Genomic DNA, 24,469 nt, shown 5'->3' on the forward strand with positions numbered 1-24,469 from the left:
GCGGTTTCTTCAGAGCGGCTTCAGATGAAACTTCTCAGAGTGTTAGAATTGTGTGATTGAAAAAAAAATCAAATCATTTGCGAGTGTTGAGCAATCACTGTTTCCAAAAAAACGTCAATGATTGTGTAGCAAAAGTTGGAGGGCCGATTATTTAGCATGTTCTTACAAGATTTTAGATTAAAGAATTTTTTTTTCAAAGATATGTGTTCGTAGAATCATGCCGTTTGATTTTGACAGTCGGTGTTTTGTTGAGTAAATGGCACCGATGCAAAATTTTGCTCGCGCTCCGCAAAAAAATCCAAACTACTCGCACACCCAGTTGAATGTGACCGAAATCCACTGTCGCCAACCAAGTAAAATTATCCAGATAACGTTGATCAACAACCATGAAGATTGAATCGAATGGACATCGGCCGCATGAATGTCGGAAATGGGTGAACAGTTGTTTCAAACGGAATCCAACATATCCGTGAAATGAGACTTTTTAACGTAGAACTTTTTTATATATACAGGGCACAGTGGTACAAAACTGTAATATTATGCCTTTGACTATTTGACGGCCTTATCGTGAATTGTATCTTTGGCAAGGTTGTAGGGATTATTAAGGTGGTCTTACGGAAATGAACGACTATGTTCCAGTACGTGTGTAGAGACAAACAGAAAAAAATAACTTTTTACTAGAGGCAGATAGAGAGTTTTCGCATTCAAAAATATTGTAGCCATCGCAATTTCTAGTAACTTTGTCGAAGAAAACATTACGCTAACTATAACCGTTAAGATATATAAGTTCAACAAAGTTTATTTTATTTTCCTAATTGTTTAAACTACAAGTATGAATGCTAGAACTACTGTGATGAATGCTTACACTTATCATTGTAACTCAAAAGCCTTCTCCCATCCGATGAGAAGAATTTCGTGGCTTTTTCGATAGTTCCTTCCAGTTAGTTATTACGGAATCATAAGACAAAAGAAGTCTTTGTTGGTTAAAATATCTACGATTCTCTTGTGTGATAATAATATTCTACGCTCTAGATTGTACTGAGAGACGGGTACGACCACTTTTGATTATTGAATTAAAATATGGTTTTTTGGTCATTTGTTGCTTTTGAAATATTTATTTCACGTTAACGGCCAACGTTTCGAAGGTTCATTCCATCATCTTCAGGGTCGTTAACGTGAAATAAATATTTCAAAAACAACAAATTCCCAAAAAAAGCCATCTTTCAATTCATTCTAAGTTCTTGTTATGAGACTTTTGTTCGTTTCTGTTGTCAGCAATGATTTAACCGTTTGCAATGGAACTACATTTCATAAACGAAATATGCCCCTTTTTTCATATAAAGCTATCCTTAACTATTTCAAAAATTGTCATAAAGCTTTAAAGTTCTCAACATCTTTACATATTTTTACAAATAGCAATACGCAACGTAAATTCAAAGCAGAAATATTCCATGCTGAATATTGGTTAAAGACTTTGTTTTATATCCGATTTGTCCAGCAGATGCAGTGCTTGTATGTGCTCGCTGTATTTGCAGAGGCAATCCTGCGCTCCTACTCACTTCTGTATATATGTGAAAACCGACTTTTGAACCGAGGCCGAGCTTCATATACCATTTAGCTCAGTTCGTGTAGCAAAAGCAAAGTAGTCGATTTTCTCAGAGATGGCTGAACCTATTTTCTTAAACTTTTAAATAGAAGTCCCCATAGTCGCTTAGCCTGCTATTGAATTTAATTTGGACCCGACATCCGGTTTCAAAGTAACGGCATGAAATGTGAGACTGCTCGATCAATTTTCTCAAGCTAAGTTTCAAATGGAAGGTCGTAAAATCCCACAGAACCATATCAAATTTTTCCCAGATACGACTTCCATTTCCGGAAATCAAGGAAAATCAAGATGAATACCTTCAACTAGCCAAATGATTGTTTGGTTGGACAGTTGATGATCGAATTAATTGATTTTGTGTATATTGGATCTTCGTTTCCGATACTGGAATTACTTCAATCACTCAGGAACGGCTGGACCAATTTTAACTTAAGACGAATAAATCGTATTCCGAGTTGGCACCACTCTCTCAGATTCGAATGAAACTTTCTGCACATGAAGACTTTACCACTATGCATACTTTGTTTTTCCAAAAATGATCTAAACTGTCTTTTGAAAATGGTCAAACTTATTTTACCTATTTTTTCAAATTACTATAGACTAAAAACGACAAATCCTACAAAAAAATGTTGTAGGAGTGTTTTTTACAAAAATAGTTAATTCTTTCAATAAAAGTATTCAAAAAATGCTTCATCGATTCCAGCACTGCAAAATTAATTGATTTTAAAAATTTAAAAATCAATTTACAAAAAAAAATCTTTGATTTGGATGAGATTTAGTTCCAAGATAAGTATTCATGTTCCTATTGATATTTACAACTGTGAAAAGTTCCCATTGCCGGCTTACAGGAAGAAAACATAAAAAAGTTCAGACAGTGTGTTTATAATTCTGTATGAATACTAAAGCTCTTTTCAAGATGGGTACCGTAATAAATAAGGTTTTTGCGTCGATATGCGACAATGGATGAAGCATGGATCCATCTTTTCACTCCAGAATAAAAACAATAATCATCTGAGTGGACTGGCGCAAGAATCAAACGATCTTCATCTGAGCGTCAGAAGTCGCAAAAGTCCGCCAGGAAGGTTATGAATTGAGTATGTTGGGATGAACTTTGTATAATCTTAATCGACCATCCTGTGAAAGGAAAAACAATTAAAAGCTTATACTGCACAGTGTTGTTAGATCGTTTGAATGCAAAAATCAAGGAAAAACGAACATACCACTATTTCACCAAAACAATTTATAAATCGATGTAAGGAGGGTTCAATTGAATGAATTAGACTTCGAATTGCTTCCTCATTCACCGTATAGTCCAAATATTGCCCTTTTGTCAATCTCCAGAATCTTCAGAACTAGAATAGAAGCGATAGCCATTTGAACTTTGAACTTGATCAATGAATCAACAGTAGCTTTCAAACGAGTCTAAGCTTGCTGAAATTGGTTTGGCTATCTCCGCGAAAATTGAGCAAAGTAAAATATCTATGAAAGGCGGAGGAAAAAATATAAGAGGAAAAAAACCGGTGCTCCGATCAGAAATTGGTTTAATGGAAGACGAAAGACATGACCCCAAGTAGCAAATTTTAAGGTGTTTCAAAATTGTTCTAGAATTGTTGTTTATGTTAGATATGTCAGAAAAAAAAATCAGGTCTTGTCTTTATCGATCAAAATTCGACTTGAAATTTTCAAAAGATTTTTACACTGAGGTCTTCTTTTACCCCTAAACCTTTGGAAATCCGCGTGAAAAACCCGCAAATCTAATTTTTTAAGCCAAATGTTATAGAAATGCATGAAATGTCGAGATCTGGTGTAATCTAAAAAAAATAGAAAAATTAACGACTTTGGGAGACTTCGAGACCGCGTAACTTCGAAAATCCACGTAGAAAAAAACCCGCAAAATTGAAGAAATTTGTTTATGCCAAATCTCTTAGAAATGCATGAAACATCCAGATCTGGTGGGGACGGGTATAGCGTGATAGGATAGTCGATGCCTTTCACGCAGCCCGCCTGGGCTCGATTCTCAACCCTGCACATAGGGTCAGAAAGATTTTCTGGTCCGAAGAGGCGAATGACCTAAGATGTTGAAGCCTCTATAATTGAAACAAAAAAAAAATCCAGATCTGGTGTAATCTCAAATAAATGTTTGAGACTTTGGAACTTTTGAGATTCCGTGAGAGCCGCTAAAAACCTATACAATTTACGTTATCAACCAAATATCTGCAACTTTATCTATGTACACATTTTTCCTAGAAACTATTCGCATTTCTAGACAACATATCCTGAAATTGGAAACATCGGCTCAGTGGTTACCAAGTTATGAAATTTCCAACAAATTGGTTTTTTGATCCACCCTAACATGAAAATTGTTTTCCCTAATGGAAAATGAAAAAAAACGGATACGAGTTTTTTTTCATGGAAATGCTGTATAGATATACGAGTAGGAATAAACTTGAAGCCAAATTTACGAATTTGAATTAGAATTAGAAAACTGGTATCACTGCTGGGGACTAACAAGTCCGTATCTCATGCCTCACTCGGTTTTGCCTTTCTCATATAGAAAGGTTATGCAATCACTTGAAAAACCGACTAGTGAAAATTGGCCCGGAGGGCCAAGTGTCATATACCATTCGACTCAGTTCATCGAGCTGAGCAATGTCTGTGTGTGTATGTGTGTGTGTGTGTGTGTGTGTGTGTGTGTGTGTATGTATGTGTGTGTGTATGTGTCAAATAATCTCACTAGGTTTTCTCGGAGATGGCTGAACCGATTTTGACAAACTAGGATTCAAATGAAAGGTCTCGTGGTCCCATACGGAATTCCTGAATTTCATCCGGATCCGACTTCCGGTTCCGGAATTATAGGGTAAAGTGTGTTCAATATTGTACACAGTCACTTAAACCGGCGAAACAAAAAACGTAAAAAAATTTCTAACCTGGTCTCAAAACTACACAAATCGATAGTCATTATCAGTAGGCAACTAATCAAACCGATTCCGGCTATCCTGGTTCCCGGTATCCGGTTCCGGAAGTACCGGAAATAGTGGTCATATATACCAAAATGGTTCTCACTCACTTTTCTCAGCGATGGTTTGACCGATTTCCACAAACTTAGATTCAAATGAAAGGTCTCGTGGTCCCATACGGAATTCCTGGATTTCATCCGGATCCGACTTCCGGTTCCGGAATTATAGGGTAAAGTGTGTTCAATATTGTACACCGTCACTAAAACCGGCGAAGCAAAAAACGTGAAAATTTTTCTAAACTGGTCTCAAAACTACACAAATCGATAGTCATTATCAGTAGGCAACTAATCAAACCGATTCCGGCTATCCTGGTTCCCGGTATCCGGTTCCGGAAGTACCGGAAATAGTGGTCATATATACCAAAATGGATCTCACTCACTTTTCTCAGCGATGGTTTGACCGATTTCCACAAACTTAGATTCAAATGAAAGGTCTCGTGGTCCCATACGGAATTCCTGGATTTCATCCGGATCCGACTTCCGGTTCCGGAATTATAGGGTAAAGTGTGTTCAATATTGTACACCGTCACTTAAACCGGCGAAACAAAAAACGTGAAATTTTTTCTAAACTTGTCTCAAAACAACACAAATCGATAGTCATTATCAGTAGGCAACTAAACATACCGATTCCGGCTATCCTGGTTCCCGGTATCCGGTTCCGGAAGTACCGGAAATAGTGGTCATATATACCAAAATGGTTCTCACTCACTTTTCTCAGCGATGGTTTGACCGATTTCCACAAACTTAGATTCAAATGAAAGGTCTCGTGGTCCCATACGGAATTCCTGAATTTCATCCGGATCCGACTTCCAGTTCCGGAATTATAGGGTAAAGTGTGTTCAATATTGTACACAGTCACTTAAACCGGCGAAGCAAAAAACGTGAAAATTTTTCTAAACTGGTCTCAAAACTACACAAATCGATAGTCATTATCAGTAGGCAACTAAACAAACCGATTCCGGCTATCCTGGTTCCCGGTATCCGGTTCCGGAAGTACCGGAAATAGTGGTCATATATACCAAAATGGTTCTCACTCACTTTTCTCAGCGATGGTTTGACCGATTTCCACAAACTTAGATTCAAATGAAAGGTCTCGTGGTCCCATACGGAATTCCTGAATTTCATCCGGATCCGACTTCCGGTTCCGGAGTTATAGGGTAAAGTGTGTTCAATATTGTACACCGTCACTTAAACCGGCGAAACAAAAAACGTGAAATTTTTTCTAAACTTGTCTCAAAACAACACAAATCGATAGTCATTATCAGTAGGCAACTAAACATACCGATTCCGGCTATCCTGGTTCCCGGTATCCGGTTCCGGAAGTACCGGAAATAGTGGTCATATATACCAAAATGGTTCTCACTCACTTTTCTCAGCGATGGTTTGACCGATTTCCACAAACTTAGATTCAAATGAAAGGTCTCGTGGTCCCATACGGAATTCCTGAATTTCATCCGGATCCGACTTCCGAATCCGGAGTTATAGAGTGCGTACTAGAAGAGTTTGTGTGTCATGTTAGTTGGAGGCCGTACGAACCGACTTTGACTATACCGGTTCTCGGGTTCCGGTGCCGGAAGTGCATATAATAGTGAACCCATTTCGTTCTCTTAAGGATGGCTTACGCAATCAAAGCACTGTTTTATTCTGTATGTTATGCATAAACAATCACTTGGTTTCTTTCAAAAATCGAAGAGAAATTTTTTGAATAGAATACCACAATATTATATGTACATGAGAAAGGCATCATTACACCACTAGGTGGATTAAGACAGGTTTTTTTTTTATTTTTTTTAGTTAGCCTATATCATTGTGGATCCCTTGAAAGGAAATCAATTCCCCCGGGGTTCCACAATATTTATTAATAATGTTTAATTGCACATCTCAGCGTTTCTCTTTTAGTAGTAGTTTGCCAGATTAGTTTTTTTTTGAGCTGAGATTAGTTTGCGTCCACTACCAGGGGGCTTCACAAATTGAAGTTCTTTGGTGTGGGGGAGTGTGGTGGGCATAAAAAAAAAGTTTAATGTGACATTTGAGCAGTAGAAGCCATTCTTAAGCCACACATGTAGAGAAAGAGACTGAGAGAGAGAGAGGTTTCAAAGATCATCACAAACTGTTATGCACTAACGAGAGAACAAACTTCGTGATGTGCCCTCAGCACAAAATTATGCTAACCCCTGAATAACCACATTTTTGTTGCTGTGACGTGAAATTGATTATGAGATTGATAAGAAAAATACTGACACTCAATATAAATTTATCGGTGACTGTTTGAAATAGCCTAAACAACCAACTGTTTACGTTCTCATTTGTTCATTTGACTTTCGGTCGGTACTGGGATATAAAAATCTTCATGCTGTTCATAACTGAACAAGAAAGTTAGGCAAAGAGAAAAAGTCACTGAGTTTAACGTGTTTTGGAAAAAATACCGAGAGTTGTACTTTGCTTTGTCTGCCTAACAGTTTATGTTCACCTGCTATGGTGCATTAGCAGTGTAATATAAACTGATTAAGCGAAACATTAAAGCGCGAAAAATATATTGATTTTTATAAAACTCTGTAGTCCCTAATGACAATTTTTGCATAAAATATAATGAATATAAACGAACGGAACCAACTTGCTGGAAGGTTTGTCTATTTATTTTATTGTTGTCGAATTAGATACGGGAAATTCATTACGGTTGAAGCTCGAACGTGCTGCCCCTTGTTCTTAATGTTGTATAACAGTTAACGAAGAAGGACAAAAACAACTATCCATCAATCTGTGTCAATCCTCGAAAGCATAGGCAGACAAAAAATGAATACCTGAAACAAGTGTGCTCTGTATTTCTAACTTCCGAGTTGTCACTCCTTTAGGGAAATTGGAAAGCTCTAAAACAAGGATATTGGGGCTTGAAGTCGGAACCGTTGCGTTGAATACGCTTTTCGAATTGATTGGCTATGGAAATCTGCATACTTTATGAACGGAAAGGAATCGAATGTTGTAATACGACCTTAAAAAATGCTGATTGATTTATAGTTTCTAAAAATACCGTTAGTGTTTCGAATATTCTTAAGGAAAGATCGTAAAAATCGAAGCAGTTCTAGATAACCCGAAGAAGTTTCAGTAGCCAGGATTTATTCGTGGGTGGCGCCGAAGAACTGTTCCCCAACGTCGCGTCGATCAAAATATGTTGATAAGCTGTGGTTACATTATTAAACATAGCACAAAGTAATGAAAAGCAAAGCAAGCAAGCGATTGAAGTGACTGAAGCAGGCGAGTATTTCGCAAAGTAAACCATAAGATCTATAAATAATAATAACATTTTCCATCCATACAAATCACTAAGGCTGCGGTTTTCGGGAACTTTCAGTACATCAAAGACAGTATATATTAATTTCCAGCTTCAGCTTTTGGCGGCATCTGATGTCTATGTTCGAGCTAGAGATAAGTTGCTGTCAAAAGGGTATCACTTCCTCGCTAATTCCTGATAATTGAGGCCTATTATGATAATTATGAGTTCAGTTCGTATGGATTAGTTCACACACCCACCGACTGACTGGTTTGGCTTGAGACCATCGATTCGTTTAGGGTATAGCTGGTCAGGTAAAAGCACTATTGCCACTTAGCAGCTCATGTTAAACCGCCAAATCGAATACGGAACATGAAAGGAAACTGAACTTAATTATGCCCATTCTGCGCTGAATTAACTTCTAAGGTTCAGGTTACCCCTAGAAATATATAATATTAAAATATATGTTGGAAAATTTTGTTTTTTGGATTTGTAGAGTTCCGATAGAAACCGAGGAGCATTTAAATGACTAAATTATAAAGACGACTAAAGCTTGTTCATGACAAAATCTGGACACCCCTAAATGCTTCATTAACGCGTGATTAACGTCTGATGAACGTATATCTGTTCATTGTGTAAAATCATTTTTTGGTGATACTTCATACTTTTAGATCGAAGATGGCGTTCTTAAATCTTTCGATAAACGATTGACAACAGCCAGGAAGGCTGGGAGCGGAACAAAAACGGATCTCAGAAAAAAAAACTGATAGCGTGAAGCAAATATTGCAGAAGAGGCCAGATCTATCGGTACGTACTGTGGTTAGAAAAATAAAAATGTCTCTAACTTCCAAGAATCGACAAGGTATGAAGTCGTTTAAGATGAAAACTGTATCGAACCGATACCGATCATAAACAGAATGTGACGACTGAAACCCGGGCTCGCAGAGTGTAATACAAATATCTAACGTAGTTTGTCTGCGTGATAATGAACGGAGTCTTTTTATACTGTCATGCAACGGAGAAAAAAACGAAGAAAAAGGCCAAATTTCCCAAAAAAAATATTTGGTTTGGCAGGCAATATGCAACTGTGGTTCAACAAGCCAAAGCTTCATCAATACCGGAACGATTAACAAGGAAATATACCATGACGAACGCCTAAAGAAGCGAAGGTTACCAATTCTACTTCCCTCGTTATTCCGGCATGATTTGGCATCTTGTCACTACGCCAAAAATGTTTTGGAATGAAGTCCATGTTGTACCAGAAGAAACGAATCCACCTAACTGCCCGGAGTAATGGTATATCAAGCGGTATTGGGCTCACATGAGTGGAGAACTCTCAATATAAACAATAAGCTACAAGTACAGAAAAATTTCTGAAATCTTCGACAAAAGCAGTTAAATCAGTTTCAGAGAAGTCTGTTCAGACCCTAATGGCTGGAGTAAACTCAAAAGTTCGTAGTTTCTTAAAGCAGCCTGATTAAGTAACTGTAATTAATTTTACGATTACTAATGATGCACAATTAAATGAATAAAAAATGCACCTTGGATTGAACTAACAAGTCATAGTATAACTCGCATCAGATTCTAAGAAGAATGTAGCTTCCCGATGATGAAATATACGATTTAGCAGTGGCGTCTCACTGTCATGTACACCTCGTGCACTGCACAACCGGTCAAATGGAAGGAATTAATTGCATCTCCATCCGAATTCAATTATTTTTAGATACTCTATTGATGTAAGCATGTCGGACGGTACCGAATATAGAATAATGAGCGATTTTATCCACAGAATAATATGCACAAATTCACCCTAAGTGTCTTGCGCTTGCTGGTCAAACGATTTTGTTATATTGGAGCTCTGAACTCGAGCTTTGTTGTCTCTCTCTGTCACGTTTGGCTCTGTGAGATTTTGTACTCTCTTCAGGAGAGGTTTCAGTGGTTTATGCTTATGGCAGTTGAAAACAAATTGTTGTCTCAGTTGCAACGTCGAAGCGGTTTTATTGATGAAGTTATTGACAGATTTTTTCGACGTGCAGAGCACCGAATTCTTCTATTCTATTTGATGATACGAAATAGTGTTGTTAGAATTCAAAAGAACCTTTAATTTATTAAATTTTCATCATTGTCGGGAAAAATGCTTTATCCCTCGTATCATTTGGGATTTCCACGTCCCAATCCCAGAGCGAATTGCATTTAAGTACCCATTCAAGTTGATTCGTCTCAGCTTCATCAGTCATCACATGTAGCTCGAGCGAGATCAACCGTCTCTATTCGATACATTGCACATCAAAAACGTGACTTTACTCAAATTTACTTTCAAAGTTGGAATTTCTTATGCAAAATTTACCGTAGAATCGTTTGATGATTAGTTAGAAGATCCGCAAAATTCCATATCATGCCCGTTTTGCTTCAATTTATCTTTTTTTCTGACTTTACTTCGAAGACTAACTCTGAAAAAATCGATTCGACTAATCGGAAGCTGACATGCTCATAAGTTCGATAAGATTCAATATTGGTCCATATTACGTAGAAAATTTCAGTGATTTAAGTAAACACAATAGAATGACAATACTAGCCCCTTTAAACCTCTTTATCCCAATTTATGTCATAAGTTGTATCTCTGAGTAAACTTTATTTCGTATTTCGATAGAAGTCTGATTGCGGTTGATTAAAATCGATTGATATTACGAAGAAAGACCTAAAAATAAAATGACAAATAGACTCAATGACCGCACGAATCATGTTATACCGTTTTACCCCATTTTTTTTTTTTGGTAAATTGATTTACAATCCGGAAGAAAATCCAATACGAACTATTAATATTGGTTCATATTACGTAAAAAACTTCAGTGATCCACATATACACAATGGGAATGACAGTACTAGCCCGTTTATCTCGCTTTACCTCCATTTTTACTTGTGATACCATCCTTTCTAATATTGAATGAAAATAAGAACCATAGCTACCATAGTTCTGCTGCCGATCAAAGAAATTTTATTTTATTCTTAGTTACATTCGAACCATTTTCCAAATGTGGAGCGAAATCTTAAGACGGAATCTAAATTCTGGAATTGAATTCTGAGCCCAGTACCGAACAACGGATTTAGATTCTAAAACTGGATTCAGGATTTGAAGGATCGAACAAAATTCTGGACCTGAATACTGTAAATAAATTTGGATTCTGAACTCTAGGAACAAATTCTGAGCATGAGTTTTTGAACTGCATAGCGTTTGAATCCATAATTTTGTTTCAAACTTCAGGCCCGAAATTCGTAATTTATTCCTAGAATCCGGGTTCAGAATTCAAGTCCAGAAATATTTTGCGAAATCCTGTTTAAGAAATCCATTTCAGAATCCAGATTTAGAATTCAGCTCCTGAGTTCAAGCACAGAATGTAGTTTCGAAATTCGTTACCAGAATCCTAACTCAGAATTAATTTCTGAATTTGTTTATAGAATTCATCTCCAAAAATCAATCCCAGAATCTAGATCCAAAATCTGGATTCGAAATTCATTTCCAAAATATAGTTCCAGAATCCAGGTTAAGAATTCAGGTTAAACATCAATTTCCGGAATACTTGCCAAGAAATCAGCTTAACAGTCCAGATCTATAATTCAGTTCCACAATTCAATTTCTGAATCCAAATCCAGAACCCGGATTCAGAATACCGAAGCTAAACTCATTTCCAGATTCCAGGTACTGAATTTAACTCCAGAGTCCAATACAGAATGCAGTCTCAAAATTCTTTTCCAGAATCCTGATTCAAATCGTAATTCAGTTCAAGAATCCACGATCAGAATTCCGTTCCCAGAATTCAGAATCCAAATTTCAATTTGTAGAATCCAGCTCCAGAGTTTTGTTTCAAACTTCAGGTCCGAAATTCAGTTTCCAAATCCCTGTATTCAGACAGGCTTTGAATTCAATTCTAGAATTTTGATTTCGAATCTATTTACAGAATCCAGTTCCAAAAATCAGTACCAGACTTTGTTTCCAGAATCACGATCCGTAATTCATTTAAAGAATCCGGGTTCAGTATTCAAATCCAAAAGTTCAATTCAGAGTTCAACTCCAGAATCCAGGCTCAGAATCCGAGCTCAGAATACCGAATCCAACCTCATTTTCAAAATCGATATCCGGAATTCAATTCCAGAATTCAGAAGTTCAGAACTCAAGTCCAACATTGTTTTGCGAAATCCTGGTCAAGAAATCCATTTCAGAATCCAGATTTAGAATTCAGCTCCGGAGTTCAATTCCAGAATCCAAGTCCAGAATGCAGTTCCGAAATTCATTACCATATTCCGAATTCAAAATTAATTTCCAGTATCCAAGTCCTGAATCCGAGCAGAATTTGACCAGAATTTAATACAGAATTCTTGGTCCAGAATACATCCTGGGATTCATTTCCAGAGTCAAAAACTCACGCTCAGAATTTGTTCCTTGAGTTCAGAATCCAAATTTGTTTACAGTATTCAGGTCCAGAATTTTGTTCCATACTTCAAATCCTGAATCCAGTTTTAGAATCTATATCCGTTGTTCGGTACTGGGCTCAGAATTCAATTCCAGAATTTAGATTCCGAATCAATTTACAGAAACCTGGTCCAAAAATCAGTCGCAGATTTCACTTCCAAAATCCATGCACAGAATCCGAGTTCAGAATTCAAATCCAGAATTAATTTCCGGAATCCTGGTCCAGAAATCGGTTTCTGAATTGAGATTTAGAATGCATTTCCTGAATCCAATTCCAGAGTCCAGGTGCAGATACCCGAATTAGGTATTAGAATTCAGATTTTAAATTAAATTACAGAATCCACGTCCCAATTCTGAGCTTTTGTTCCAGTGTCCTGGTTTAAAATGCAGCCTCAGGATTCATTTCCATAATTCTGGTCCAATGTTCAATCTAGATTTTTAATTTAGTTAAAAAATTCAGGCGTTAATAATTCAATATTAGAAACAGGTTGGCTAATGATGTGTGTGTTTAAGAGTTTGAGAGGTCGAGGGGTTCATTTGCGGGCCTGCATCAAGACCGAGTGGGGGTGCAAACAAAAAAAATGGTTCATCCGACGCTGAGGAACCAACGAAACAAACGCCAAACCGGCCATTAGGCGTTGACGACAACCTATTCCTATTTGTAATCTTATTTTAAGACCTTTCTTCGTAATATCAATCGATTTTTATCAATCGCAATCAGCCTGATTTCGATATACGAAACAGAGTTTAACCAGAAATACGACTTTTGATATAAATTGAGGTATAACGTGTTAAAAAGGCTTCTCCTGTCGTTCCCATTGTGTTTAATTGGATCACAATTGTTTTGTACGTAATATGAACCAATATTGATAGATCGTATTGGATCTGTTTTTGGATTGTAGATCATACTTCAACTGAATATAATAACAAGAAACGAAATAGGGTAAACGGTACAACGTTTACCTGGGTTTACCGGTCGGGCAGCTGAATAGCGCAAATTCTGAACCGGGCCCATTTATGGATCCAGGATATACAATATCAATTCCACGCCTGACGAACTAGTCTATGTTGACCAATTGAACACTGGCGTTAGCCCGGAATTGTGCATTGATCCTTTCCCCATTTGTAAATTAGGATATGTGTGTTGCTGAAATATTTACCAAATATGTTAATTGTAATTATACTTACTGGGTACGGTCACTGTCCTTTTATGTATTCTTAACATGGTTTCCTATTAGTAGAAGGCAAAAATAAATCATAAAATAATAATAATGGTCGTAGTGGAATCACCAGGGAACAAGTCATTGTCGCTGAAGCCATATATACGTACATACATATATACACATACACTCATATATACATATATATACACATATATACATATACATACACATATACATACATACACACATACATACATACATACATACATACATACATATATACATATATATATATACATATATATATATATATATATATATATATATATATATATATATATATATATATATATATATATATATATATATATATATATATATATATATATATATATATATATATATATATATATATATATATATGTATATATATATATATATATATATATATATATATATATATATATATATATGTATATATATATATATATATATATATATATATATATATATATATATATATATATATATATATATATATATATATATATATACACATACATACACATACACACATACATACATATACACACACATATGCATACATATACACATACACACATACATATACATACATACTCACATTTATGAATATATAATATACATTCGCACATACATTCCTCTAATCCATCTTATCATCCTCATATATGTATTTTTTATATATAATTTAATTTTAAAATTATGTCAATATGTAACGATGGATAGGTTATGTTGTTTTTACCTTTTTTGTGATTTTGGTATAACTTACCAGCTCTGTTGAACCCATCATATAGATGGTCATAATCCATACCTTAAATGTTTTTCTTTCCTGTTTAGGTTCTGCTATTCCTAAGATACCGTTAGTAACGTGTTTTTGGTTGTGCTGAATAATTTTGTTTTTCCTCTTTTTTCCTGTGTACTTGTTTTTAAAGCGCTTCTGCTTCATTCCGTTTGTTCTCCTCATCGTTGATGTGTTATGAAATATAATGGAAATGTCAAGGGTTAGTGGACTTTATTTAAATTATATGTGTTTTGCTCCTCAGAATGGTTCAACGGATAAGAAAATGTGAACATGAAGCTAACGTTTAGTGATATTGGACTACGAAATTATATTTTTTCCCTTTAATTGTTTAGCTATTACTTTTAGTACATGTTTCCATTTTATTATCTTCGATTGTTCATTGTCTGTGTTTACCATAAACTCAGGCTCTTTTGAGCATCAGCTAAACCTAGACTCCTAATCGAACTGTATCACGACCAAATTGATACAACGCGCCCATTCCCCTCTCTGAGCAAAAGGGCAGGGAACATCAAATACACCGATTTAATCAGATCGAAAAATAATACCCCGAATTCAAAATTATCTGTTTCAACGTTTGCTTGCATTCCCCGTGCATAAGATCAAACGTATCGCATGTTCTGTTCTCAAAATTATACCTATTTATGTTGGCAACGAAAATGCACCTAAATTAAAATACAATTATAATTCATTCTCTCAACACTTGTTCCTATAGTTTATCCCGGTTTACCACCGTTTACAGCACTTTGCACTACGACAGCTAACAGCACGGGTCGTACGCTCGCCGTGATGACAAATACTCACACTTTTCGTTTCTTCATTCAACATATAGTTTCATTCATTCCTTGTACCAACACAACAATATCCGCAAGATAATCCAGCTGTCAGAAATAATCACAAAATAATATATTCAAACTTTGGTCTGGTTGGGAACAAAAATTCAAACTTTGCTCCAACTTTCCTGCTTTTTGCAAAACCATTTGCATTCGGTTCCCCCCTCTAACAAACCCATCTCTCTAAGGGGGGTAAACCCATCAGAGAAGACAATATAGGACTTTATCTCACCTTTCGGGTGCTGTATTTAGCTCTCGTTGTCCAGTGAGCAAGCAGAAGTCAATCACCCAGAAGGTGAGAATGGCCGACCGTATCTGTTTATTTTGGTGTTAGTGCCAGTGCTTCGTTTTTCGTTGCCTCAAACACTTCGGGTTGTTTTCTTAGCACCAGACACAGACTTTTTTCCCCGTTTGCTAACACAACGCAGCAACGCAACTGTCACAGAAAGATGTTCGCCTAGCCCCACTGTATTGACTATCAGTTGGATTCCAACGCAGAACGGCGAAAAATTTCCTTTCTCAAATGTGTATCATCACGGAGTTTCGGAGCGCTATTCGAGTGCACGTATATTGCAATGCAATTTTCTTGTTACCTTACCGGCGTGCTAGCCTAGACAAACTTAAACATTTTCAGCACTACCGACTTTCCGTCAGTTTTCCTTCGACTGAAAAAAGTATTCTGAACTTTTTTTCCCTTTTATTTGCATTCACTTCAATTTTGCACAATACCAGTTGCTATGAAACTACTCTCTCAAACACCTTGCTTACTTTGAAAAAACTGAGTGTCGATTCAATGAATATTTACTACGCACCATTTTGAGTATGAGAGCATTCACAAAACCGCTCGCGAGAGCCTGATGATTATCGAAACACAAAATACAGGAATGGTACCGATTTGCACTTAGCTACTTGAACTGACCGAAGATTCTCGCCTCAGTTTCAGATTTTAATCTCAAAGTGCAGATCATTAGAGTGAAAATATTGTAGTTGTATCTAAAACAGAACAAAAATACTCGAGAATGTAAAAATATATTTGTGTTCAACAATTTTTGGACAAATTGAACAACCTTGTTTTCAAAATTTTTTCGTTCCAGATCCCTTAAAACGCAGTTAATTTAAATCAAATAAAACACAAAGAAGCATGCACGATATCGCTTGTACATCGCACAAAAATACAATTTTTCCGAAATTCGTACCACTACGGTACCGCGTAATTCTAGCAAAACGCGACTCAAAAACAACGGATGCTGGATGAACGACGATGATCATCCACTAAAGCGAGAATACCACTGCCAAATGCATGCCACACCGCGCTACTAATACAACTACAGGCGCCATCTGCAGAGCACGGCGCACACAATCTGCTGCGTATCAGAGTATCAGAGCACCATCATCGAAGGGGGGCCTGCGGAAGAAGGCACAGCCTTTCACACCACTCCTTTTAGGGGATGCTTTTTCTGCACCTGAACCCAGTGGAAATCGATGTCCTGATAACCGGCCACCGTTCAACGGGACGACGGACACTTTTCACTAACCGGATTCTAATCGCCTGACGCACGTCTCGGAAACGGATCGAGGTACCGTATGTGAATGCTGAATGGTATGAAGAGCTTTTTTTTATTGCTTTTGCATGAAGAGAGAAAAACGTACACGGAACACGAAGACGCAAACCACACGTCACGAAACGGCACTCATCTAAAGACAGAATGGCGTTCGCTCGGCAGGGCTCTGTCAAACCACGGCTACCCGATTCGGTACCGAGATGACACGCATACTGCAGCACTGTTCTACAGTGTGTGTCAGAATGAACGGTGAGAGAGGACGAAAGTGAAATGTAATCGAAATACTAGTGTATGTGATAGCTGCCAAGATTGATAACACATACCATCAACTACCTGAATCCAGAAGTCAACAATGAGTATAAAACGTCAATCTGAAACGAGAGAGATGTGAGCAGATTTCTAGCTGTCAAACGGTTTCACTAGTCACCACCAGAGAGCTTCTGATTATTTTAAAATAGAAGTTGGTTTCATTACTTTTATGTTCATATATACGTCTTTAGGTGTAGAATAGCTTTTTTTCGCCATTGCATCCACCGTATTATAACGCTCGTATACGTACTGTATTTACAGTATTCAGTACAGGGTCCGGCACTCGAAGTGTAACCAATTAAAAAGGCCATAAATTCAGTTTGGAAAATTACTTTTACTTAATTCAAAGTACAAAATGTGTAAAAATAATACAAAATTCAGAATCAATTCACTTTTGCTCGATATGACCACCTTTTGCCTTGACTTGATGACTTGAGAGAGCGAAGGAGTTGCTTCGTTTGGCCGAAAGCGGTCAATTTCCGAACATTGTATTTTCTGACGAGAAAATTTTTCCAATTGAGCAATTCGTAAACTCTCAAAACGATAGGGTTTACTTGACCGACCGTTCATACGAGAATTTGAGTCATCGATTGGCCACCAGGAGGCAGCACCCGCAACAGATAATGGTTTGGGCCGCTGTAACCGCAGATGGGCGCTCTCCAATCGTTTTCATCGAGCCTGGCGTCAAGGTAAATGCGACATATTATCGGGAAAGTATTCTGGAGGTTGCTTTGAAGCCGTGGGCAGACAAACATTTCGGTGGCAGACCATGGACGTTTCAGCAGGACTCGGCACGTCTCACGTCTCACAAAGCTCGAGTGAACCAAGAATGGCTGAAAAACAACGTTCCGAACTTCATCACGTCCACACAATGGCTCTCGAATTCACCAGATGCGAATCCAATGGATTATTCTCTTTGGGCCATTTTGGAGAGCAAAGTCCGAACTAAAAGATACACCAGTCTCGAGGCGCTGAAAAAAGTTATTGTCCGCGAGTGGGCCAAAATACCTGCAAGTCACATTCGGCCAGACGAAGCAACTCCTTCGCTCTCTCAAGTCATCAAGTCAAGGCAAAAGGTGATCATATCGAGCAAAAGTGAATTGATTCTGAATTTTGTATTATTTTTACACATTTTGTACCTTGAATTAAGTAAAAGTAATTTTCCAAACTGAATTTATGGCCTTTTTAGTTGGTTACACTTCGAGTGCCGGACCCTGTATTTTCAACTCAAATACTGCGTACTGGTTTTAAACATCAAATCAGCTGTTTTTCAAAGAAAGGCGAATCTAACATTGACAGCAAATGGAGAAAACCATCTAGGAATGTTTCAAATTGGTTTCAAATCGTATTTAGAAATTATCGTACATTCTCAGATCAATTTATGATTAGTCGATAAATTTTTAGTTTATCTTCAAAAGGCATGCAAATTTTATCACTTTCCTTCTATATCCACTGAATAAACCAACATGAAAAGAGTTTCGTCCTTTCTCGATTTGTTTACTTTTATGCTTCCTGTATGAATTATAAAGATATGCCCTTGTGCATTTTTCGTGAAATTGACTGGTTTTTGCGACTAAGACAAATCTGCGGGTAATTTTATCGTCGCATTACTATTTCCAGTAGTAAAAGGTTCGAAAACCATCTAAAATAACGAAAAAAAAATAGTTACGCCCTTCCTTACTAGTCCTGTTTGTTGGCATGGAAAACGGAGGGCGAAACTTTCGTAAACAAATGGAATGACAGTTTCGCCCTTTAAAGTTCTTTATAGTACTTAGATTGAAATCTTTGTAGAATCCGAATTTTTAGGCACAATTGTAGGATTTTGAAGCATTTATTGGTAGGAAAGAGAAACTCGATTTGTTTACTTTTGTAAGATTCGTCCTTCTTTGAAAAACAGCTGTATTTGTACTGTATTTTGATTTGTACCGTTTTTCCCATTGAAATATACTGTATTGTACACATCAAAAAATATATACATAATTTTAAATCTTTAACGCATCGAATTTCGGTTTATTGCGATAAAGGGTGATTTTTTAACATGTATAAGATTTGATTTAAAAAACTTACAAGAAATTTGAGAAATTCGATGAAATCTTTATTGTAATTGATAGAATGATCAATATAATTTGAGGTTTGAAGATGATTTCTAGCAAATGTTGGCCGCGGATCCGGCCCATAATCCATACCTAACAGTTACGTTTTTGGGATGCATTGGTAGCTCTTCCCAAGTAACATTTTTAATATTATTAAATACTTGTAGCTGTCTTCAATGCTACATAATAAATCTTGCAATAAAACTTTAAACTCCACGAAAGCCTACTGAAAACCTCTATAAGAGCATGTTCCTGCAAAGTGGACCATTCTTCATAAGGTTTATAAATCAAAATGAAGAGTCAGCATAAACCTGCTTTAAAACTCCAAATTCAAGAAAATGTTGAAACCAGCTTTACGATCAACATGAAATTTCTTTGGATGGAATGAATTCCACTATGAATAAACTGTCGTTTTGATGATATTTTTCTTGACTATGTGTGTCATGTCTACTTTGAATGCAATCAGTAAGAATATATTATATTTTAATAACGAGTTTGAGACCTTTTCCGAACGTAAAAACTTCATGCGCTTTTATTTTTATCGTGAATGTAAGGATAAAAATAAGAATTATAACTAATCGCCTTGAAATAAATGCGGTTTTTGCGAAAGTCTCTATGATTTATGAAAACTATTTTTTGTGATTCATCGTCATTTTTGTATAAAACTATTCTGTGGCGATAAAACTTATGCATACGATCTGAAAATGAATCATGAAAGTCCAACATATTTCCTCGTTTTTGCATTTCGAAGTTTATTTGATGTCAATAAATGCTACGGTATAGAACATAATAATGGCGACCATGAAATTTCTTTTTATGCAAATTACACTTAACCTAAGAAGCAATAAATCAAATAGCCTACAACTAATGTGTCATAAATGTACTTTAGAACCCTCAAATTTACTCTGAGTGAAATTGTCATAGAATTAACACGCACACACACAAAACTAGATTTATGAAAGAATTTAACTGACAATAATGTTTTAAAGAAAATGTTTGAAAGCAATATTAAGAGTGTTTGCATGGTTTTATTCTAGTACAAATTGTTTTATTTTTATTTTATTTTTAGTGTAGGTAAAGGGTTTTATAGAAGCTTTGAAAACTATGATATTACTGGTTAAAAGAGACACTTATTATAGTTGTCATAAAACAGGTAGTGATTGAAAAATCAATTAAAAAACTCCTATAAATTATAATCAAAACCATAAGGCATTCGAATTGTTACTTGGGTTGCAATGCTGCTGGCTGGTCTTCATTCCAGATGCGGTAATTTTGCTTGTTGATTCTTATTGATTCCATTCAGCCAGAAATTAGCTTCGTCATTAAGGGGCGGGTAGAGTCTAACACTTTTGAAAAATCATTTATTGTTTTCTTTATATTTTCTTATAGTAAAACATTTGAAGAATTTTCTGTGAAATTTTCAAGCCTATTGGAACGAAATTCTGGAAGTTATGGACCTTTATCTATGGCTATCTCATTCTACATTCTTCTCATTCTAGCAAGAGCTCGGCGCACAGGCCCAAGATTTCTACTTCGATTGACTTCAAAACCTGACAAAACATTCTTGAAATGTTTCGTTATAATAAATTATAAAAGAAAAAGTATGATTTTTTGATACTGTTAGACCCTACGGGCTCCCTGGAGAAATTAATTGTTTCGATTGATTTTATAGACAAAAACCGTTAAACGCGTTTTCCTCGGAAGCAGGTTTTGAAAGTCCGTGTCCATCGCCATTCAAAATCTACTGCACCAATTTTTTCAAATTTTACACACACTTTCTACATATAAAAAGCAGACCTCAACGTTTTACTTTGGGGAAGTTTAACAACTACAAAATGGCATATTTTTTCGTGAAAAATCGTAGTTTTCACTTTGAACAACCACCAACAATTTAAAAAATTAAAAAAAAATCAAACAGAAACGTTGGGGTCTAGAAAAACTTCTACTCTAACTATGCTGCGTTCATTTGTTCACTTCTGATTAGTCTGCGCTGAGATAGAGTGGACACCGCAAATCATGATTTTTAGGAAGCGTTCTCGAAAATACCTCTTCACCGACTTATTTCGCAACACTTTTCCACGAAAAAATTACAAAATGTTGTTCGAACGATGCTTTTTATCATGCAAAACATTTGAATTTATTTTGTTGAATTCGATAAAAATGTGGATATTATTCCAACTTTACCAGCGTCCATTCATGATTAAATTATGGACCAATCGACGATTCAAGATTAAATTATAGACTAAACTGAACAAGTTTGACAATGACACAAAACACGATTCACGCGTGATCTGTCTAATGGTTTTGCCAAAAAATAACAGCAAAAAATCACCCTTTAAAAAACTTCAGTAAGAACAATGACAACAGGTAGTTAATATTAACACATGCAAATATCAAATAGATCAAATATTGTTCAGAGCGCGACACAACAATTTTGCTCAATTTTGTTGAAGAATACACTAAATCAAAACCATCATTGAAAAATATCAGTTTCTCAAAAAAAAATGATTGTTTCGGGCAGATGTTCGTCTAAAAATTATAATAGTCGTAATTAAGATACATATCGAAAATTTATAAACATTATAATAGAAACATGTTTGGAATATCAGTCTTGTATGTTATGGTTTTGATATTTTTTGAGTTTTTGGAACATCGATGAGTATTTTGAATTCTGTTTCAATTCCAATCTAGACATTATTGTCTATTATTCTCCAATCAATGTTCGACGAATCGATGATTTGCCGTATGTATTTTTCTCACTATCGTTCTATTTCCATTGAATAAACCAACAAAATAAGAGTTTTGTCCCTCTTCGGATTGCTTACTGCTATTCCCCTGGCATGAGTTATGAAGTTACACCCTCGTGCATTTATCGAGAAATTTGCAGGTTTTCATGTTCATTTTATAGTCGCATTTATTATTTTCGATAATTTTAGCCTCAATGTCTCAGCAATTGAAGTATCGCCCTGTGTGTTGTGTGGAACTAAGATTGAAATTTTTGCGAAATTGATCACTTTTGTAAGATTCATCCTTCTCTGATAAATGGTTGATACACATACAGGAACAAAAATGTTCAAAAACCGGCGTAAATCATAAATTCGCTATACGTTGAGAAACGAATTGGGGCAGCTCGTGTTAGAACATAGCTTTCTGACAAAGCTAATTCGTGCGATGCTCGATGGATCGAAATCAAGCGTCAAGACAGCTGGTACGAAATTTGTTGTTCAATACAACGGTCATGCTTTCTGGTTTTGCGGACGACGTTGTAGAACTGTTAAAGAGGCTTTTGTTTTGCCCTTCAATTGACAATAAACTCTATCAAGACAAAGTACATGATAGCAGGTAGAGAACGAACCCAAACGGTGTAGGATTCGAGTTTATATATATGGTAAAAAGGCGTACAACTGGCTTGAAGCCCTTCGTTTTCGGTATTTTCTTCAGGCACAGTTTTGTGAGTTTATTTCTTCCGACAAAAAATTCATAGAATTGACAAAGAACCATTCTTCAACGGTTTTAAAGTAGTGGCAGGAAACCACTAACAAACGCCAGTTTTTAAAGTCGCTCAGTTTTATAAAGTTTTTGGCATATGCGAACATTATATTGTTTGGCCGCCCTTGGAGTCACTGCCATTCGTTCCTGGGACTTTTGGAAGGCGAGTTATCTATTACATCTCAGTTACTACTTCAGAATCAACCCTTATGCCTTATCCTCCGTATAGCCCCGACCTTGCGCCATCCGGTTACCGTTTGTTTCGCTCTCTTCAAAACTCTTTTAAGAATCAATAAGGATGTTAAAAACCACTTGATGGAGTTTTTCAGTAATAAGAACTGGAGTTTCTTGAAGCGTGGAGTTTTGCAACTTAATAAAATATGAATAAAAGTGATCAAACGAAACGGACTTTCTAGCAATTTTATTTGGATTTATTCTGCTTGGCTAGTATTTTTTGTTTGTTTTATACTTTACATAGAAAATTTTATTGAAAATTTTATTTGAGAATTTACGATGAAGTACGAGAATCGTTTAAAAAATATGTGCTCTTCATAGAGAATTTGAATTTTTATCTTGCAAACGAATAGCTAAAGTTTTGATTATTTTTGAAATATGAATCGATGGTACTAAATAAATGAGAAATAAAATAACCAATACCCACCTTACACAACATTTCATTATCTCTGGTATAATATAACTTCCCAGTTGAGCCTTTCACCTTTTTGTAGCCATAGAAGTTTGAGGAAGAGCATACAAGAAGCAGTTATCAAAATACTGGCAACACTGCACAAAGTGTTTGCGGGATTCGGATCGGGTACGGGTGATAATTTGTTTCATTTTGAACGGGAACAGGTCAGGTTTTGGTTCAATAGGTTCGTGACAAGACGAAATTTTTTCCCGTGTTCGGATTGAGTACGGGCATGGAATTTAAATATATTTTATAAGCCAATAAAATTACAAATTAAAACACAAAAATAGAATCGATAATTTTTTCATTCGATTGAACTGATTAAAATCTGGACTGCATTTTGAAAGGCATTAGTTCGGATATCATGAAAATAGAGCCTATTTACAATTAGCTATAACTTATTTAATTTATAAATAATGATATTCCATACTGCGTTACTACAGAATTACATGCGTTTACACTAGAATATTTTGCTATAAACAACACAAAATCAGCTTTTTGCAATAGCACGACGATATTCGTATTGTATATAATTTTTCATATTACCGCTATGATTTGGGACGTTATAAAGATTCAGTTCTAGTTTACTACATTTCTGCACTTGCGTCGGGATCAGGTGAGATCGGTAAGTGACTGGTGCCAGGATCCGGACCGGTAACATTTTCCCCAGGTAGCTCCAAATATTGGTTGTTCCTAAGAAAAAAAAAACGGGAAGCTATTAGATGACCATAAATGCGAAGACGTACATTTGTGTTTAAAATAATCAACAAATAAACGGCCTGAATAGAAATCCACATTGGAATTTTTTAACTGTCGCATTAAAATTGTGATTTCTACAGTGAATTTCTATTGGAGCTATTTCTTGATTTAAATTAACACAAATAAATTCATTTATTATAAATGCGGTCTCGAGAATCTATGACAATAAATTCGGCAGCGAATTTTAAGAACGTAGAATCATAAAAATGAAAATATAAATAGATATAGGTAAGGATTTGACCAAAGATTTGTTGATTTACAGCTTCAACCTACAATTCAATATAGGAGAATCGATTTATTCGTAGTCATCCTAAGGTATTTTTACAAATATACCAATCAAATTAATACAATAAATATACACTATGTTCGATTCTGATTTC

The 24,469-nt window shown here is 35.9% G+C and overlaps 2 protein-coding genes across 9 annotated transcripts in view; both read right to left on the bottom strand.

Annotated features, from left to right (window-relative positions):
- LOC131438332 (G protein-coupled receptor kinase 2) overlaps window positions 1-16,837 on the bottom strand; it is a 243,925-nt gene extending 227,088 nt beyond the window's left edge. Inside the window, exons 1-2 of one of the 2 annotated variants that reach the window (XM_058608267.1) lie at window positions 16,725-16,837; window positions 15,422-16,043 (exon numbers count right to left, since the gene is read on the bottom strand). The gene's annotated coding sequence lies outside the window, so the exon portion shown is untranslated. Of the gene's footprint in view, window positions 1-15,421; window positions 16,044-16,652 lie in introns of both variants that reach the window. The other variant, XM_058608258.1, reaches the window with a different exon arrangement.
- A 6,873-nt stretch (window positions 16,838-23,710) lies between these two features.
- LOC131438337 (cystinosin homolog) overlaps window positions 23,711-24,469 on the bottom strand; it is a 44,065-nt gene continuing 43,306 nt past the window's right edge. For all 7 annotated transcript variants that reach the window (XM_058608318.1, XM_058608308.1, XM_058608340.1 and 4 more), the window contains one exon: window positions 23,711-24,023. In XM_058608318.1, coding sequence (XP_058464301.1) covers window positions 23,918-24,023 — 106 coding nt within the window. In that variant the 3' untranslated portion in view covers window positions 23,711-23,917. The remainder of the gene's footprint in view (window positions 24,024-24,469) is intronic.

This window comes from Malaya genurostris, chromosome 1 (genome assembly GCF_030247185.1).
Source record: "Malaya genurostris strain Urasoe2022 chromosome 1, Malgen_1.1, whole genome shotgun sequence".
Lineage (NCBI taxonomy): Eukaryota > Metazoa > Arthropoda > Insecta > Diptera > Culicidae > Malaya > Malaya genurostris.